The sequence below is a fragment of the Culex quinquefasciatus genome, chromosome 3 (assembly GCF_015732765.1).
Source record: "Culex quinquefasciatus strain JHB chromosome 3, VPISU_Cqui_1.0_pri_paternal, whole genome shotgun sequence".
Taxonomy (NCBI): domain Eukaryota; kingdom Metazoa; phylum Arthropoda; class Insecta; order Diptera; family Culicidae; genus Culex; species Culex quinquefasciatus.
In genome coordinates this window covers 155240017-155261140 of record NC_051863.1, presented here as the reverse complement: position 1 = coordinate 155261140, position 21124 = coordinate 155240017, and the positions used below count along the sequence as shown (strand labels likewise).

Here is a 21124-nt window from a genome sequence, read left to right as displayed (position 1 = left end):
TTGAAAGAAAGTATTAACTTTGAAATTGTTGTTTTACTGAAAATCATTTACCAAAACAACATTACCCTATTTTGGGTCGAATCACTTCAAACCAACCTTTACCGCCAGCTGTCATCGAACGCACACGCCGAAAACGCAAAAACAGCACATTTTCAGCGCATTTTACTCCATTTTGAAAGACTTTTTGGTAATGTGATGCTTCATTTTGCCGCCTTCGTTTGCTTTGGCATTGTTTAAACGTTGATCTAAATATATTCATAATACATGTTTTGCTTTGGCTTATGCCGCTTTTTTGTCGGAATTGATTTCATTTTCTCAGCCGCACATGAGACTTGTTATCCCTCCACTTAGAAAGTTGCAACTGTGTAACTTTTGTGTTTTTTGGTTTGCTTTGTGTACTTGTAGTTTGCTTTTGCTTCTGGTTGTAATTTATAGCTTCATAACTCTAAACTTATATGTTATACATACCCTCTGTTCTAACTGTTCTAACCTACCCCCTAATTCACCTCACTCTTTCCTTCCGCGTGCTCAAGCAATCATCCCTTTTTAACATAGAACAACCAAAAAATGGCGAAGGTTTCAACAGCGCACCTTCAAGCAAACTGTCCGGAAAACAACAGTTCAAAAAAAAAAATAAAGCAACATTTGTATTTCCCACACTCGTCCTTATCTATCCCTTAAACTCTCACTTCCGATTCCTCCCAATCCATTTCCGCCTTCCAATCCTCTTCCCGATGTTCTTACCTTCTCACTCGCTTACTCCCTTCCTAATAGTAATAGTACTGACACACCCCGGCCCCGGCCATCCACAGCTGCCGCCCGACAACGCCGGCCGTGGCCACCGCCATCCCAGCCACCGTAAGTGCCCCAGGGCCGCCGTGGATGCGCCCCGACTGCCCGTTGCCGCTCAGTGACGACGTCTGGTACTTTTTCCCAACGCAGTTCATCCGCTCCAGCGGCATCGTCTGCACGTAGTACTCCCGGTGCTCGTTCGCCATCGTACACATCGGGCGCTTCTTCTGCGTCATCTCGTCGTCGCGGTTCTTCAGGTCGCGCAGCAGGTTCGGGAACCAGACCAGCTCGCACGAGCAGATCAGCGGGTTGTCTGGTGGGGGGAATGCAGAAAGGAGGAATAAGAGTTAGCACAAACATTAGTCTGAATCTCTGCCAAAGTGATCTAGGAATACGTATTCCAAGATGGCGGCCAATGTGACAGGCAAAAAAACAAAGCAAAGCAATTCACTTTAACGACCCCCGGGTCTTTTGTGGTCTCTGTTGCAAGTTTCTGCTCATTTCTAGGCGTCCGATGGTTATGTGTGGTGAGTCGCCCAAAACCTCTTTTACGCAAATGGACCGACGTTTTACTTCCCCATCCAATAGAAGGCCAGGAGGATAAGGCGGGAATCGAACCCGTGCCCCATAGCAACTTAGGGATCGGCAGCCGAAGCCGCTAACCACCGCGCCACGAGGCCCTCAATGTTACAGGCAATTGAACACTAAAATTCAGCGACTATTCAAAAGTTTCTATTTGCCATTGGTATTATGATTTTATGATTTTATGATTTTATGATTTTATGATTTTATGATTTTATGATTTTATGATTTTATGATTTTATGATTTTATGATTTTATGATTTTATGATTTTATGATTTTATGATTTTATGATTTTATGATTTTATGATTTTATGATTTTATGATTTTATGATTTTATGATTTTATGATTTTATGATTTTATGATTTTATGATTTTATGATTTTATGATTTTATGATTTTATGATTTTATGATTTTATGATTTTATGATTTTATGATTTTATGATTTTATGATTTTATGATTTTATGATTTTATGATTTTATGATTTTATGATTTTATGATTTTATGATTTTATGATTTTATGATTTTATGATTTTATGATTTTATGATTTTATGATTTTATGATTTTATGATTTTATGATTTTATGATTTTATGATTTTATGATTTTATGATTTTATGATTTTATGATTTTATGATTTTATGATTTTATGATTTTATGATTTTATGATTTTATGATTTTATGATTTTATGATTTTATGATTTTATGATTTTATGATTTTATGATTTTATGATTTTATGATTTTATGATTTTATGATTTTATGATTTTATGATTTTATGATTTTATGATTTTATGATTTTATGATTTTATGATTTTATGATTTTATGATTTTATAATTTAATGATTTTATGATGAAACTTTGTCTATGCATTCCCCAAGTCAAAAGAAGTCAATGCATCATAAGTTTTTCCATACAAGTCTCCATACAATTGAGGGGTCTGGTCATACAAAATGAGTGAGAAAACGTGTGAATTTCAGATTTTTTCTTTAGAAGGGATTTTCTGATCGATTTGGTGACTTCGGCAAAGTCGTAGGTTATGATAGGGCTGTTTAGAAAAATTAGGAAAAAATCCTATCGTTTATCAAAACTTTTTATGACCGTATTCGAAAAACGGTTCTTAGAGTATAAAAAAATTCTCGCGAGAAAAGAACCTCTGAAAAAAATATTTGTGTCAGCTGAGAAAATAATAATTCCATAATTTTCTCTCTGGACCTTTGAAAATCGGGCAGTTTCTGATTTATAAAAATTATATTACAAATAGTAATATTAAACTTTTGAAAACATCTAACAATAAATAGTTTTCCCTGTTTAATAATTAAGATGAAATTCTGATTTTTTTTAAATATTTTTGCTGAAAAGTTAAGGAAATTTCGCAAAAGTTTCAATTTATTGTCAATTTTATAACTGCAATAAAATTTCAAGCATTTTGTTTTACTTTTTGTTTCATTTTGAAAACAACGGCCTTAATTTTTTTTTTGTTTTCTGAAACTTTTGCTCATTTAGCCAGCAAGAAGCTGCTGAGATCGGAGCTTGCACCAGACGTGTGCTGTCCACGTTTTCACCAAGTGAGGAAAAGTTTAACAGATCTAAAATTAGAGCACGTTTCCTTCCCGGTGAACGCTAATGGCCATCAACCACACACACATCAGCTCCAGCATCCTCCTCATCCCTTGGAAAATCGATGGATTGGGGAAGCGGAGCAGCATTTTCCTTCCGCGTCTTTGTTTGGTCTAATGTGAAAGTTTTATCACGCGGAAACGACCGGACAGAAATGGTTCCAGCTTATCCCCGGAGGATTTTGTCCTCGTCCCTGCCCCGAACAGACCAGCAGCGTGGAGAAAAGTGGTTCGCCTGGTGCTGACTTCCGGCTTTTTTTAACCGCCTAGGTGGGTGGGCTTTCAGGATGATCGATTAGGGATGTTCAAGTTTAGATGATATTATTTTTAAGTTCATTTGTAAAATTTGTGTTTAAATTTCGTTCAATATTAGAACATCAAGTAATATTTTCGTTAAATCACGTAGATTTTATCTAAACATAACCTCAACAGTAAAGCTACTCGGGCAAACACGTGCACACCCTTTTTCCGCAAAGTTTAATAGCTTTTGGCTTCTACCCCGCCAATGTGTTCGTGTTTGTCGATGTTTGACCAAAGGTACACGTGTGTACACATAAATACACCGCTACACCGTAGGCCACATTCACCACCACCATCGTGGACGACGGGGTGTGCTCTCTGACGAAGGGATTTTCCCTGCGCTGCTGCTGCAAAATGGCGAGGGGCCAAACTAATTTCCAGATCAATTTCAAATTGCAGTTTGGCGTGACTGCCGCAAAAGCACCATCAGCCGTGGAATGCAGCTCTAAAATTGCACTTTGATGGTATAATTTAAGGTGCGGAAATAACTGGGAGGGGTTTCGTTTATGAGAGCTATCAAAATGGTAATATGGAATAATTTTATGTTTTAATTTCAACAGGTTAAAGCAAGCAAAGTACTCAAAGAACGTGATTCAAGTTTAGTGAGAGTTAATTTTATGACCGCATTTGTAAATAAACGTTGATTATTTTCGTTAGCAATTTAAACGATGTACCGTAAACTGGGGTGACTTTGATAGCCCGGGGTGACATTGATAGAAATTTGATTCCCGAACAGATGGTAATAACTTAATTCATGCCATTTCAATAACAAATACTGTTAAAATAACAGAAAGTACATAAGAGTTCAATAACAGTTTATGTTATCATAACAAAATTTGTTATCGGTCTGATATTGATTGAAAGCCAGAACAACTTGGGAATAATTTTTTTTGTTATGAAAGAATACCTCCAAATGTTATTGGGATGATCGGATTAGTTATTAAAATAACAAAAAATAATAACAAAGATTTGTTCGAAAAATAACTAAAAATGTTATTAGTCTGTTATTACAATAACAATTCAATAACAAAAAAATCATAACGGCGAATAACAAATAAAAACATAAAATGTCATTTTCAAATAACAAAGAATGTTATTCCCAAGTTATTTCCGTCTGCTCGGGTTTGGCCACTAATTTGATACATCCAATGCAACAGTCACATATTTGCATATATGTTCGATAATAAGTTATCCCTTAATGCTTACATACTCAAAATTCACAAAAATGTTATTTATTAATTTGACGGGCATTTGAAAAACCTATCAAAGTCACCCCGGGCTATCAAAGTCACCCCAGTTTACGGTATCATTTTTATAAAAAAGATTATAAGGTTTAACTTTTTTTAATTTGAGTGCATTCAAGGAAAACTTGGCATTCCGCAAATCGTAAAACTTCTGTGAGGCAGCTGTAGTGAAATGCCATTTTCAATTTTTGTTAAATTATTTTTAATTAATTTATCTTTCCATTATCAAGTCTGAAAAAGTTTTCCTGCTGAAAATGTTTGGTATTTTGAACAAGGATTTTGTATGTCAATTGCTGTAATGAAAACTATGCAATAGATTAATGAACATAAACATTGTATTTTAACTTTGTTTGGGAATTATAAAAACAACTTGTTAACATTTTATTTTAATTCTATTTATTTTTTTCTGATTTATTTAAACTAACACATTAGCGTTAAAATTGAAAAAAACTTTTTTATCCGAAAAAGATAAGGATGTATTAGACCATCACAAACAAACAAACTTTTGAACAGTTTGGCAATCTGCCTGCTCTGTTTGTTTCCCTTCATTTGTTTACAAAAACGTCAGCCTGCAAATATTTTGCTTTGTTTGCGAGTTCGGCAAACTGTCAAACACAAAAAAGTGGGAGTTCGTTTGTTGTTTGCCATAGTTTCATAGCTCCTGTGTATGTGTCGCTCCTGTCAAAAGATAAAGCAGGAGTGCTCAAAGTTTTTGAATGGCGGGTCAAATTTGAAGTTCATATGAGCTTGCGGGCCATATGAGAAAAATATGATTTTTTTAATTTTAATCTATAAGGCTTTTTTTGTTTTCGTCAAAACTTTAATTTTTTGAAGACTAATGATTGCAAAACAACTTAACTAGTGTAAAATGCATTTCAAAACACTTTTTGCATTCAAATATTGAGTATATGACTTGTTATTTATATTTTTATATTTTTTTTTTTTTTACTTGCCATGTAGATCATTCAAAATGGGTGCGGGCCACAACAAATGACTTCGCGGCCCACGTTTGGCCCGTGGGCCATACTTTGGTCACCCCTGAGATAAAGTGTCCTTAAAAGTGGTCTAAAACGCGAGTAAAAAGTGAGCTGTCAAAAAATAGTTAGCAAAATATTCGGATTTTATATATAGATTTTCAGAAAAGTGAAAATTTGATAATTTTCCGGGAAAATTTCACCGGATTTTTTTTCTGTAGGGTTGTTAAGCATGCCAAACTGAATCAAAAAACTCTTTTAAAACAAACACAATTCAACTAAAAAAATCAGTTAAAAATACAAATAAAAAAAATACCATATAGAAAAATGGGGATTCCCATACAAAATTCCATACAATATTGAAGTTCAATGCGCAAAGTGTTTTGAGGCTCTAAAGGCACCGGAAAACTTGTTCTTGTAAGATATGATTATTTAAAAAAAAATCATATGGCAACTAGCCAGTTTAATGCACCTCTTATTCGTGAATGTTTGTGATGCTAATAACAAAAATCAACAAAATGATGCAATAAAAAATAACTTTTATTTTAAAAAAACATGGAAACACTTGTTTTAAATAACTATTTACGTACAACCATTACTCAATTTTCAAAAATACGTTTTTGAGTCAATTGATAATTATTATTGAGTTTACGACACAATTATTTTGACAAAAAATATTATGATAGTTTGTTTAGAAAACTACTCTGCACATCATCAATAATCGTGTTGACCATTTTTCTTTTTCATGTCAAGGTAATAACATTATCATTAATCAATGATTGCCACCAGAACGTCAGTTGTTGCATTAAAAAATAATATGAATTTGGAGAGTAATTTGATTTAAGTAACAATTTGTTGATTCATTTTGGTCTAGAAATTTGCCGAATTGATTTCAATACAGATTTTTTTTTGCAGTGATGATTAACTTTTCTTAAAAATGATCAAAGGATTCGCCTTGAAGCATAAAATTTACTTATTTTAATACCTTACATACCAAATTGAAGAGGAAAAAAAACAAATAATCCATAACCTGTGCCATTTTTGTCACCACCCACATCATTCTCATCGGAGTCATCACGAACTTAACCGCAATTTTATGTCGAGGATAGCAAAAGTTACTCTTCAGGATGTGGGTTTCCTACGTGATTTTGTGGCACATCGACTGTACGAATGCACGCTATTTGTTGCTTGAGTGTGTACCTTTAGAGGCCATAAAATCGGGCGAAAAAGTTTCATCAAGTTTTCTTTTCAGTGCCTCCATTAGGAGAAACGGGGAAAGAGCTTTTTATGTTGAAAAGTACTTTATGATTATCGATTTATTTGGAATGAGATTCTTTTTATAGGAGTAATGTTTATTTTGTTTTGACAGGACATTAGGTCAAACAAGAAAAAGTTAAAAATCTTGTAAAAAAATAGTGAAATAAAAAGTCATGGCAAAACTTTGATTTCACAAAAATCACAACAAAATGGCAAGTTCCCTTCTATCAAGTTACACGCTCCAGTTGCGCGGGACGACAAATTGTTGTGACAGCTTTACCCGTGACTGTCACGTAACGAAAACTTTTACCCGCCTGATTAAGACGAATTATACGCGGGTCGGCGAAAGGACACCAGAGCTAGGATTTTGCTAGGAGCTGCGAGGATAGTTTCCTGGTGGAGAAGAGCAAGTTTATTTATCGATTGAAAAGTTTTGCGCTATTTTGTTGCGAACAGTTTCTGGAGGGGAAACGAATCTTGTTAGTTCACAACTACTCAAAAGTGAGCTGAGAAAGTCCATAATGTCAAAATATCAAGTTTAAATAAACGATACAAATTCAACCAACCAACATTTTATCCTAATTCATTTCAACATTATCGCAACCAAAAGCAATTCGCGTTTCTAAGAATTGCCACAAGCTGTTTTGTCATCTGATTCCAGCGAAAAGAGCAAATCCAATTTCTGATTTTATCTTCTTCGTAAAAAGATAACTTTTTCTCTCACCCCTTACTCGTTTTCCTACTTATCAGCACGAAATCGAACTCGCTCAAATTATGTATGGGCTCATTTCGATGGCAATTTGGGTTCCACTGATTGAGCTGCATAATTTGACACTACCGGATTCGTTCCGGTGGTTGGCTATGTCGTTTCCGATTTGTGCGAGATGATTTTGATAGGTTTGACAGACTATAGCTTTGAATGCGTGAACGCAATCTATTCATGGTTTTTTGGTTATTTGACGAGTTTGTGATTTGCGAAAGTTTTTTGCATCAAATTATGCTAGAAATAGTTTTTTTTTTCAATTCTGCCAAGCCAAATATGAAGCTTTCATATTTTTTCCTTTTACAGACACGATTTAAAAATTTTGTTTTCCCTAAAATTTTTGAATTTTTTATTCACATATCGGAAATAGACGTATCATGTTTTTCAATTTTTGTTTAATGGTTTAATGTTTAATGTTTAATGTTTTTATGTTTTTATGTTTTTATGTTTTTATGTTTTTATGTTTTTATGTTTGTATGTTTTTATGTTTTTTTGTTTTTATGTTTTTTTTTATGTTTTATGTTTTTATGTTTTTATGTTTTTATGTTTTTATGTTTTTATGTTTTTATGTTTTTATGTTTTTATGTTTTTATGTTTTTATGTTTTTATGTTTTTATGTTTTTATGTTTTTATGTTTTTATGTTTTTATGTTTTTATGTTTTTATGTTTTTATGTTTTTATGTTTTTATGTTTTTATGTTTTTATGTTTTTATGTTTTTTTGTTTTTATGTTTTTATGTTTTTATGTTTTTATGTTTTTATGTTTTTATGTTTTATGTTTTTATGTTTTTATGTTTTTATGTTTTTATGTTTTTATGTTTTTATGTTTTTATGTTTTTATGTTTTTATGTTTTTATGTTTTTATGTTTTTATGTTTTTATGTTTTTATGTTTTTATGTTTTTATGTTTTTATGTTTTTATGCTTTTATGTTTTTATGTTTTTTCAATTCAAATATTTTAAATTGCCTTAAAAATTTATTGAATGCTTTAAAAAAAAATAAAGTTTGAAAACGATTTTTTTAGATATTTGAAAATGTTCTCAAATTATTTCAAATGTTTTTTAAAATGTTTTCAAATGCTTTTGTTTGTTTTAGATTTTTTAATTGTATTTATTCACTTAAAATGCTTTGAAATGATTTTAAGATAGTTTTATACGATTTTATTTGTTTATCATTTATTTAATTATATTTCCCGGCAGTACAGTACATTAGAGTACACCGGCATCGATTTATAAATGTTTCTAATGTTGAGTGTTTTAAATATTATTATTTTTTGCTTTTATAATGATTTTAATGTTTTAAAATGCTTTAAAATTATTTTAAATGTTTTCAAATGCTTTTCAAATGTTTTTAAATGTTTTCAAATGTTTTTAAATGTTTTCAAATGTTTTTAAATGTTTTTAAATGTTTTTAAATATTTTTAAATGTTTTGAAATGTTTTGAAATGTTTTGAAATGTTTTGAAATGTTTTAAAATGTTTTAAAATGTTTTAAAATGTTTATTAAATGTTTTAAATTGTTTTTTAAATGTTTTTAAATGTTTTTAAATTTTTTATTTTTTTTTAAATGTTTTTAAATGTTTTTAAATGTTTTTAAATGTTTTTAAATGTTTTTAAATGTTTTTAAATGTTTTTAAATGTGTTTAAATGTCTTAATTCTTTTTTAATTTTTTTAAATGTTTTTAAATGTTTTTAAATGTTTTTAAATGTTTTTAAATGTTTTTAAATGTTTTTAAATGTTTTTAAAAGTTTTTAAATGTTTTTAAATGTTTTTTAATGTTTTTAAATGTTTTAAAATGTTTTTGAATGTTTTTAAATGTTTTTGAATGTTTTTGAATGTTTTTAAATGTTTTAAAATGTTTTTAAATGTTTTTAAATGTTTTTAAATGTTTTTAAATGTTTTTAAATGTTTTTAAATGTTTTTAAATGTTTTTAAATGTTTTTAAATGTTTTTAAATGTTTTTAAATGTTTTCAAATGTTTTTAAATGTTTTTAAATATTTTTAAATGTTTTTAAATGTTTTTAAATGTTTTTCAATGTTTTTAAATGTTTTTAAATGTTTTTAAATGTTATTAAATGTTTTTCAATGTTTTTAAATGTTTTAAAATGTTTCTAAATGTTTCTAAATGTTTTTAAATGTTTTTAAATGTATTTAAATGTTTTTAAATGTTTTTAAATGTTTTTAAATGTTTTTAAATGTTTTTAAATGTTTTTAAATGTTTTTAAATGTTTTTAAATGTTTTTAAATGTTTTTAAATGTTTTTAAATGTTTTTAAATGTTTTTAAATGTTTTTAAATGTTTTTAAATGTTTTTAAATGTTTTTAAATGTTTTTAAATGTTTTTAAATGTTTTTAAATGATTTTAAATGATTTTAAATGTTTTTAAATGTTTTTAAATGTTTTTAAATGTTTTTAAATGTTTTTAAATGTTTTTAAATGTTATTAAATGGTTTTCAATGTTTTTAAATGTTTTAAAATGTTTCTAAATGTTTTTGAATGTTTTTAAATGTATTTAAATGTTTTTAAATGTTTTTAAATGTTTTTAAATGTTTTTAAATGTTTTTAAATGGTTTTAAATGTTTTTAAATGTTTTTAAATGTTTTAAATGTTTTTAAATATTTTTAAATGTTTTTAAATGTTTTTAAATGTTTTTCAATGTTTTTCAATGTTTTTAAATGTTTTTAAATGTTTTTAAATGTTTTTAATTGTTTTTAAATGTATTTAAATGTTTTTAAATGTTTTTAAATGTTTTTAAATGTTTTTAAATGTTTTTAAATGTTTTTAAATGTTTTTAAATGTTTTTAAATGTTTTTAAATGTTTTTAAATGTTTTTAAATGTTTTTAAATGTTTTTAAATGTTTTTAAATGTTTTTAATTGTTTTTAATTGTTTTTAATTATTTTTAAATGTTTTTAAATGTTTTTAAATGTTTTTAAATGTTTTTAAATGTTTTTAAATGTTTTTAAATGTTTTTAAATATTTTAAAATGTTTTTAAATGTTTTTAAATGTTTTTAAATGTTTTTCAATGTTTTTCAATGTTTTTAAATGTTTTTCAATGTTTATGAATATGTGATTTAAAATGTTTTTTGGCCGCTGCAAATATTTTTCAAAGTTTATGTCGCCCAACAGTTCGACTTCAAATTCCATCGTGTCATTAGTCATTTCGAACAACCAAAGCCCTTCATGACACGGCTTAACACAACTTTGATTACATAAATCCGAACCGATATGCTTTGCTCTGTTGAGAAAACTGTTGAATCTTTCATCTTGAGCTCGTACTCAAATACGCCGACCAATTTGCATATCGGTTGGGAAAATCTCCATATTCATCGGCCCCTTTGCTGCCTCTTCCAGAGGCTTGCTGCGTTAGCAGTGTTGCCAACATTTTAACTTTTTTGAAGTTTGAAGTCCGAATTAAAAAAGCATTTCTTTTTTCTCACTCACCCATGATGTCGACGACGCGCAGCGAGTCCATGATCGGTTCCATCACCTCCTCCGGGATGCGGGTCAGCTTGTTGTTCTGGATGCTGAGCGTCTCGAGCGAGTTGAGGTTCTCAAAGACCAGCGCCGGCAGCACCTTGATACTGCGATGGAGAGGCAGAGGGAAGAAACGAGACAAGGGTTCGGAAAAGTGACGTTAGCATTTCATCATCGTCGTCGGTCGGTGCGGAGATTTCGGTCCAATTACGCAGATTTCCCAGTGGAACCAGGAGGGGCGGGGAGGGAAAGGGGTTTGGAGATTAGAACAGCATCAGCTACAGCAAAATGAGGGAGGTTTGACGGAATCAAATGGTTTTGAGGAGAAGTGGGCGGGGTGAGGGGTGGTGAATTGGGTTGGGATCCCTTTTCAGATGAATTTTGCTACTGCTGGTAATGTTTGCTTTTAATTTGAGGGATAGCATAATTAGCATAAAATGTTTTCATTTCGTCCGGTGAATTTTGGTTTTTCAACTCAAACGTTGGGGAACAAAAATAATTCAATTTCCGAGTCAACAATTCCAGACTAACTTAGAATTGAAATGAAGTGGAAACTGCACTTACTCGTTCTTCTGCAGGTTCAGGAACGTGATGGAGTCCCCGAAGCCGACGAAGGCGTCCTCGTTGATGGACGAGATGTTGTTCGAGCGCAGGTCCAGGTGCCGGAGACGGTGCAGCGGCCGCAGCGCCTCGCTCGGGATCCGGTGCAGGTTGTTGTCACCGAGGCGCAGATACTGCAGATTTTCTGTAAAGGAAGAAATTGAAGGGTTTTTTTTTAATTTTAAGGAAGACCAAAAAAGGACTCCTTCCTACCTTCCAATCCCTCGAACGCGTCCTTATCGATGTAGGAGATCGAGTTGCCCTCCAGTTCGAGCGAGTTGAGCAGTATCAGGTGGCTGAAGACGCGGGCCGGGACCTCGGTCAGCTGGTTGTGGGCCAGAATCAGCGAGTCCAGATTTTGTAGACCTGTTGAGAGAGAGCACAAAAGAAAGGCGTAATCGGATAATCTTGACACCATTATCTAACAAAAAAGAAACTACCTTCAAAATCACCCTCCTTGATGGTCTTGAGGCGATTCTCCTGCAGTTCCAGCTTCCGCAGCATGTCCAGGATGGCGAGGGCCTTCTGGGGGACGGCCGTGAGCTCGTTGCCACCCAGGTTAAGCCGTTTCAACTTTCTACAGAGGTGGGAAGAGATAAGAAAGGTGAGGTTATCAGATTAAAGACAGTTGCCTATACAGTGAGGTGTGAATTTGCTCAAAGGAGAGCCTGTCAAAGCAGGATAAAGATGGTCGATAAATCTTATTAAATGGAAGGACTATCTTTGGGGCTTATCTCCCTTTCTGGGTGTTTTATTTTCAAAAGAAATTACTCTTGGGTTCTGGCTACGAAAAGCTCAGAATAAAAGACTTACTTGTCCAACCCGCGGAACGCGTCCGGCTCGATCGAGCTCAGCTTGTTCTCGTAGATGGTGAGGATCTCCAGCGTGTCTAGCCCCTCGAAGGCCCGGTTGTGGATGACGGAGATGCGGTTGTGGTTCAGGTTCAGGATCAACAGGTGGTGCAGGTTCTTGAGCGCGCTCGACGGCACCGTCATCAGCTGGTTCTGGGACACGTCCAGCTGGGTCAGGCCACGACCTGCAAAAAAGAAAAGCGAATATCGTCATTAAGATAGCAAAAGCGTCTTTGAAATCCAAGCACAATAGAAAACTGTGTGTCATCCCCGGAAAATGGGTGTCGGGAAAAGAAGAGAGATATCAAAGGACGTTTTCCGAGAAGAAAGTTCAATGGGGGGAGGGGGAAAGGGGGGGGGGTGAAAAGTTAAGACGATAATACCAAAGAAGATTTCTTCGCTGGCAGCTCGAGCAACCGGTTGTGGGTGCTAATCCCGGGGATTTATAATCTGCGACAATTTTAACGCCCTTGCTTTGTTCCGACCCCATGGGGGAATCGCCGTTTGTTGGTTTTATGTTACAATAAAGATTTCCTTTGAAAGCATGAAAGGGACACAACTCTGAAAATTGCGATAATCTAACAAATGTTTGATTTCTAAGGACAAACATCGCACAGTTATGATGTTTGAAATTCGGAGAATATTATCTTCGAGGTGAAATGATTTCAAACAACAAACTTAAAAAAGTGTGAAATATTTACCCAACTAGAATAGGGAAGTAACTTTGCTCACTCGTGCTGATTAATTTGCACGACCATGAATCAAGCAAGTGAAAAAAAGTATAAAATATTGCAAGTTATGTTTTCTCATAGATCATTGATTGAACGTAAGGTTTTAATTCAATGAGTTTGGAAATAACCTATAAAAAAAATCTGCAGTTCTCCAAAAACTAGCCAATCCATTTAAAATTTCAGTTTCTGTGTTTTTTTGCTGAATTTTTTGAGATGCTTTTCAATTACCAAAAAATACATATTGCATTTCGCACAATGTTCCAGATCCCAAAACAAAGTGCAAATTGAATTTTCCGCAAAAATAGTAAGGGTCAACTTTTAACGTGGTTGAAAATTAGAGTGGCGCACCATTTTTAGAAATCTACCGTAGAATGTATTTGAAACGTGTCTTTAATTTTTAGATGAAATAATAATATCATACTAATAATTTGATCGTTTTTCAGAAAAAAACATTAATTATTTGGAAGATAAATGTGATACCATATTAAACCATATTATTTTTATGTATTTTTTTATTTGGCTTAAACATTTCGAAAATCTGTAACTTTTGAAGGAATTTTCTGATCGATTTAGTGTCTTTGGCAAAGTTGTAGGTTGAGTTGCCGATTTTTTAATTAACATTTTTTTTTGCAAAACTCTATTTTCTAAAATCCGTAAGTATGATTAATTTTTTTCTCCGTAAAATATGGTCAAAAAATTTGCCGCCAATTTTTGGAAAAATAGTGATCTGGGGAAAAAAATCGAAATTTCAAACATATATTTTTTAAGTTCCGTCATCAGGGGTGACATTGGGTCTGGGGGGTGAGATTAAGTCATACAAAAATGCTGAAATTTGTATGACCCAACTTCACCTCCAGATTCAATGTCACCCCTGATGACGGTTTGTTAAAGAGTCGTGGAAGTATTGAAGATTTTTTTTTCAAGATTTTTTATGCAGTACTATTTATCGCAATTTTACCAAAAAATCATAACATTTTTAAACGAGCTAAGATGTGCTCAGCATGATTATCAACGCACGAAAATTTTAATTGTTTTCAAATGATTAGACTTCTACTTCATTTATTTTTTTTTTAGTTTTTTGAAAGCTGTTTTTTTTTTGCTCCCTGAGTTTTCGGGCAGATTTTAAAGGGATAGGAGGGGTGACATAAGCTTTGAAAAATACTTGGTTTACATCACTGAATGAATTCTGCTTCATAATTATATTTTTTGATGTTTAAACTAGATTATTTGGTTGAATGGTTCCCGTTGAAATTACAAATTTAAATGCTTTGTAATTTTAAAGATTTTGTTACAGATTATATTTTTGTTTCTTGATTTTTAATGAAAGGTAGGTGAAAACTTTTTAGAATAAAAACATATTTTAAAATGCCCATGAAATTGTAGTTATATCAAACATTTTGGCTATAAAAAACTGTTTAAACTGGCCCCCTTAGACATAAACTTTGAAAAATATATGCAATGGCCTTAAATCTTTTCATTAATTCTATTTAAAAGAACAACAAAATTCAGAAAGGATATTGTAAAAGTGTCATGTTAAAAATAGGCGAAGAAGAGTTATATTTCATCATTTGTCAAAAGAACGGTAATTTGCTGTTATTTTGACATAATATTTTCATGCTTATTTTCACATTTTTCTCGTTCCGTGGATTTTCCGTGAAATTTTTTGTTTTGGAATTAAGCCGATGCAAATATTTTTCAAAGTTTTTGTCCCTCGGCTCTAGTTGGGGTCGAGGAGGGAGCAATAAAATTAAAAAAAAAACAAATTACAGGCCATTGTCCCAATATTTGAATGCAAAAAGTGTTTTGAAATGCATTTTACAGTAGTTCAGTTCTTTTGTAATCATAAGTTTTCAAAAAAATTAAGTTTTGACGAAAACTAAAATTTTAGCGGAAAAAACCTTTTTGCGATACTGAACATCGAGAATTTTAAAAAATTGAAATGATTTTTAAATCAACCCAAACATGCTAAAATTATTCTAAACGCAAGGGAATGCAATTTAAATTGATTTCAGCTGATTGCACTTAAAAAAATTAATTGAAATTTGGATATTTTTTGATTTGTTTTGTCCTTTGATTTTTCGGGCCAACTTTGAAGGGGGGAGGGGGGGGGAGGCATTAACGAAAAAAAACTGATATCCACTGATTTATGCCAATACTTCAAAAAATAGTACAACAAAATATAGGTACTCAGTATAAAAAATTTAGGATAGTGATTGAATTATTGAAAAAAAAAGATAATTAGAAAAAATATTAAAAAGTGTTTATTTATTCAAATAAAAACATATACCCGAGCATGGGTAAATAACAAGGGAAATGCGTAATAATACCTTTCTCTGGTATCAATACCAAATTTTGGTATTCCTGGACCCTTTAAAATTTGTCTTAAGGATTATGCAAGAGCAAAATGTGGTATCATATCAATTTAAGGTATTGTTTTGATATTGCAAAATTGCAGAATTTGTCAATGGTCGGACACCATATTTTGGTATTCTTTTGGTATAACAGTATTTTATCAAAATCCTCTGAAACTATGGGAAAATTTTGACCAATTTTGACAAAATAATTAATTTTGCGCTAAAATGATGTCTCAAAGCGAATGCTTTCATTGAAAATCGGAAATTTCAAACTTGATTTTAAACATTTTTGATATACCCCCTAAAGAAATGACTTGAAATTGTGGAAAATTTTCAAAGTCAGGATGCCACATTTTGGTTTTATTTTGGTAGTGAAGTGTTTCATCAAATTCCTCTTAAACTATGGGATAAAAAACATCACTGAATAAATTTCTTTGAAAATAATTTGACGAGAAAATTAATGTTGCGCTATAATGACTTGAAACCCAAAAATGTTAAAGCTGATTTTATTTTTTTATATACCCACTCAGATTTTTTTTTTTGAAATCGTTGAAATTTCTCCAAGTCGGGATAACCAAATACTTTGAAAAACGAGTAAATCGACAGATCATTGAATTTTGGTGAATTCCAATCCAGTTTCATTTTAATAACACTTATTTTTCAATCTTGTTATTTTTCAGAAGCTTCAAGAACTTCAAGCACAGGCCGTTCATCAATGACAAATGCATTCGATGTGGTGAAGAATATCACTAAGAATCATCAGGAATCATCAGGGAATCATCATGGAATCATCAGGTGAGTAGATTTGGCTGTTGCATATGGATCATTTCCGTTTTTTCACTAACTGCAACTGCTGCACTAAAAATGGTATGAAAATACTAAATTTTGGTATTACTTGGGCAAATAACAGCGACCAAAATGTGCCCTTGGTTGCCCAGTAATAGATGGTAAAATACCATGAAATCATACCAAAATCATGTATGTGGAAGATCACAGGAATACTAAAATCTTATTTTCCAAGGGCGCGGGGATACCTAAAAATAAAACCATGGCAATACCAACTTTTGGTATTCAAGCAATGTTCAAAAATCCAGAAGACCTCGACTTGGTATTGAAATGGTTTTATTTTGAGGTATTATTTTACCCTTGGAATAACATGGTTTGGTATTGTTGTGCCCTTCCACATACAAGACTTTGGTATGATTTCATGGTATTTTACCATATATTACACATTTTGGTCCCTGTTATTTACCCAAGTAATACCAAAATTTGGTATTCCCGTGTTATTTACCCCTGCTCGGGTATAAGCATTATGCAATGAATCCTGAATAGTTCTCAATCGATTTTACAAGTTTTTCAATGGAAATTTCAATTATAGTAAATAATTATGGTTTTGTTTCAGGGAAATTATGAAGGAGGAGGGGGGGGGGGACAAAACTCGAAATAAAATTTGCAATTGCCTGAATATAAATTTTAAAAACACTCTATAAAATTAAAATCGAATGTAAATGTACTTGAAACAACACAATCTTGTCCAAACTCACCCAACGAACTGAGCGACGTCTCCTCGATGGCCGCCAAGCTGCTGTTGTGGATCGTCAGGTGCCGGATGTCCAGGGACAGGAACACGAAGCCCTGCAGCTTGGGCAGGTTGTTGTGGCGCAGCTTCAGATAGAAGATGATCGGATTCTTGCCCTTGAGGGCACTCATGGCCCGCGTAATGTGCTGCACGTCCGTGGCCTCACACAAAATGTCCAACCCGTTCTTCTTGACCTGGCACAGGCACGGATTAATGTCCGGCACCGGTGGACACGTCTGCGGTGGTCCAGCCTGACCGGCGGCCAACGTGGCCATCGTGACCAGCACCAACCCTGCCGCGATCATCGCGAACCACGCGGTGCTTAACCTGCCAATTGGGTTGCGTCTCCGATGATGGGTACGGGTCGCCATCGACGTCGGCGCCGCTGCCGAGACTGGGGTCGTCGCGAAGGACGTCGTCGTTCTCGCTGGTGTCCGGTGGACATTCCCTGACGGCATCTTCCCGCACGGGTCCGCCGCGCGCTAAACTTGATTTCTTCTTCTTCCTCTTCCTGCGTGCCGACACGTTGAATCACTTTGGCATCTGGAAAGAAAGAGAAAGAGGATTTGGAGGATTAGGAGGATTAAATTTTAAAAGTTAATTTTTCGTCAGTGATTCAAAATTTTACCAAAAAAACTTAAAAATAGATTCAGACACTTGAGGCTTTTTTGGTTGCGTCAGACATTTTTACAATTCAAGAGTATTTTTTTAGTTCTTTGCGAGTAATTTCTAGATTTATACCAACTTTAAATTACACTTAAAAACTGAAACCATGAAATTCCTTACTATTTACCACTCCCTTTCATCGCCACTATATTTGAATACATTTTCCCCCATAATAGCACAAAACAACAAAATGCAAACAACTCGTCCTTCTTGAAAAACAACAACAACAAAAACCCAACACAAAAGCACTTCCAGTGAAGTCAAGTGTTTGCCATGCATTCATTAGAGCTGTCAGCAGCGAATGCATCTGCACAAACACAAACACAAAAGCACAAACACCAAATGCAGCAGTCGTCGTCGGCAGTCTTGGCAGCCCATTTTCACACACTAAGACAACAACGACAGCAGCAGTAATGGCCTTTTGCAAACATCATCGACTGGAACGCGCGGAGACCGGGGATACGGAAACAGACACCAGCCATTATGCAAATTTTCCGTGCCAAAGTCGTACTTTGGTGGTGCTGGTGGAGGTGCATTGTCTTTTACTGCTGAGCTGCAACAGGAACACTGAACACTGGTGTGGGTGTGACATCATCAGCAAGGGAAGGACTCGTTTAAAGATGCAAATTCCGCTGGGAATTGGATCTGCTGGTGACAATATGTGTGGGGTTGAGGGGTTTTTTTCATTTTTGAATACATTTGAAATGAATGAGTAAACAAAATTCCACTTGGGATGTGTTAATTATGTGTACCAAATTTAAACAACAATGCAATGGGGGTAAACATGCAAAATTTCAGGATGCAGGAACTTCTTTAAATTTAGTGGAATCCAAAGCAAACAGTTTGAAGCTTATTGTTGCAACGATACTTCTACCTTCTTCTTACAATTTTGTATGTGGGTCATTCTTTACCAACTCACACGAAATCAGAAAAAAATGCCTCGACCCCTCTACGATTTGCGTGAAATTTAGTCCAAAGCGGTAGTTTTTGTTCCTGATCACGAATCCGAGCTTCATTTTTCGATATCTCGTGACAGACGACCCCTTCCATTTTTGAACATTCGAAAAAATACGTGTTTTTTTAATAATTTGCAGCCTAAAATGGTGATGCGATGGAAATTTGGTGTCAAAGGGACATTTATGTTTGATTGGACGCCCGATTTGATGCTGTACTCAGAATTCCGACAAAACGTATTTTTCATTGCAAAAAATACGAAAAAAAATCTGCCATTTTTCGTTTCTCAACAGAAAAAAATAGAACAATTTAATGTACTTTTCCATGTACTTTTCAAATATGCAATAATCCAGAAGGGTAATTTTTTCATCCAGAAAAAATATCATTTTAGAATGTCATGTTTTTGAATCTTTGTAGTGTTATTTTTAAAGAGTTTAACAATGTTCTACAAAGTTGTAGAGCAGAAAATTACAAACACAAATAAAAACCCAAAAATAAGCTTTTGCTAATTAGAAAATTTTATTTAACTGTCAGTTTGATTTTAAAAGGATTATTTGGACAGTTTGGTAAATGTAAATTTTTATGTACAATGGTAAAAAACATGATTGAAGACCCTTTCTGATCACTTTTTTTCATTTAAATGAAAACAAAATTGACAAGACAACATCGATGGATCAACTATGGTCCCCTTGGAACGAGCTGTCAAGTAGAACCTTTTCTGTCGAGAAGGGCTAAGAAGTTTTGTTTTAAATTGATTTAAAACCCCTTTTTAAATCCTTTGCGGTCGTACAAAGTGTCATTGTGCTCGGAAAAATTAGCTTCATCGCTGTGAACAAAAAATCACAAATATAAGCATATTTTTAGGATCCAATTGGTCTCGTGATAACACTCGGAGCGATATTATTCGTAACAGCAAACTTGTCGTACACAGCAAAAACAAGTTGAATTTTGGAATGTTGAAAATTTGGCAGGTTGAATATTACCTCTTTTTTGAGTAATTTTAAAGCAATTCTCTCAGATTTCGGTCATTCGTTTTTTTTTTGGCTGAAACTTTTTTGGTGCCGGTTTGCCCAAAGAAGCCATTTTGCATCATTAGTTTGTCCATATAATTTTCCATACAAATTTGGCAGCTGTCCATCCAAAAATGATATATGAAAATTCAAAAATCTGTATCTATTGAAGGAATTTTTTGATCGATTTGATGTCTTCGACAAAGTTGTAGGTATGAATAAGGACTACAGAGAAATTCTCTACCAAAACCAGAAATGAATTGTTTTTTTTTATTTGGCTCAAACTTTGTTGGGGCCTTCCCCATGACCAAAGAAGCTATTTTGTGTCATTGGTTCACCCATACAAGTCTCCATTCAATTTTTGCAGCTGTCCATACAAAAATGGAACGTACATATTCAAACAGCTGTAACTTTTGAGTGAATTTTCTGATCAATTTGGTGTCTTCGGCAAAATTGTACGTATTGTTGAGGACTATTTAGAAAATAGGTACACGAAAAAAATTACCGATTTTTTTATTAACTTTTTTTTTCAATAAAACTCAATTTCTCAAAATACATATTTTTTTATTTTCGAGATTTTGTGATATGTTTTAGGGGACAAAAACCCGCAACTTTTGAGCCATAGAGAAGTATGGTCAAAAAACTGCCGCCGAGTTTGATTTTTTGAAAAAAAAATGATTTTTGAAAAAAAATCGAAATTTCATACAAAAAAAAATTACATAATTTTAATAAAATGGTCGAAATCGCCTGATTTCGTAGAGAATTGCTCTACACTGAAATAAATTAATACATGGTAAAAAATTGTGATTTTTAATTTGTTTTTTTTGTCACTAAACTTGATTTGCAAAAAACTACTTTTTTTATTTTCTGATATGTTTTAGGGATGTCTGATGCCAACTTTTCAGAAATTTCTAGAACGGGCAAAAAATCTTTGACGGAGTTTTGAATTTTTGAACCAATACTGTTTTTTTAATCTGAATTTGGTCGCAAAAATTTGACAGCTTCGGTTTTCGATATAAAATCGAATTTGCGATCATAAAGAACTTTAGTGAAATTTTGAAAAAGTTCAGTTATAGCCATTTTAAGGCAACTTTTTGTTCAATGTTGAAATATGAAGCATTCGTGATCTTTTCTAAAACTGACATTTCAAAAGGGCCAAACATTCAATATTACTCCTTTTGAATTGTTAGTCTGCCAGATTTGTATGAAAAGTTATATGAACAAGCTTTTGATGCAAAATGGCTTCTTTGGGCATACCGAAGGCACCAAAATAGTTTCAGCCGGCTTAAAACATACAAAAAATAAATTTAAAAAACAACTGATTTCGTAAAGAATTGCTCAAATATCTTATTTTCATATTTTACAAAAAGGCGGTGG

The 21124-nt window shown here is 32.9% G+C and overlaps 1 protein-coding gene across 1 annotated transcript in view; it reads right to left on the bottom strand.

Annotated features, from left to right (window-relative positions):
* Positions 1-310: 310 nt before the first annotated feature.
* Positions 311-21124, bottom strand: part of LOC6051571 (slit homolog 1 protein) — a 68916-nt gene continuing 48102 nt past the window's right edge. The window contains exons 3-9 of the mRNA XM_038259273.1: positions 17083-17660; positions 12416-12638; positions 12043-12179; positions 11816-11968; positions 11567-11747; positions 10970-11109; positions 311-1105 (exon numbers count right to left, since the gene is read on the bottom strand). Of these exons, the coding sequence (XP_038115201.1) occupies positions 768-1105; positions 10970-11109; positions 11567-11747; positions 11816-11968; positions 12043-12179; positions 12416-12638; positions 17083-17575 (1665 nt within the window). The 5' untranslated portion in view covers positions 17576-17660 and the 3' untranslated portion in view covers positions 311-767. The remainder of the gene's footprint in view (positions 1106-10969; positions 11110-11566; positions 11748-11815; positions 11969-12042; positions 12180-12415; positions 12639-17082; positions 17661-21124) is intronic.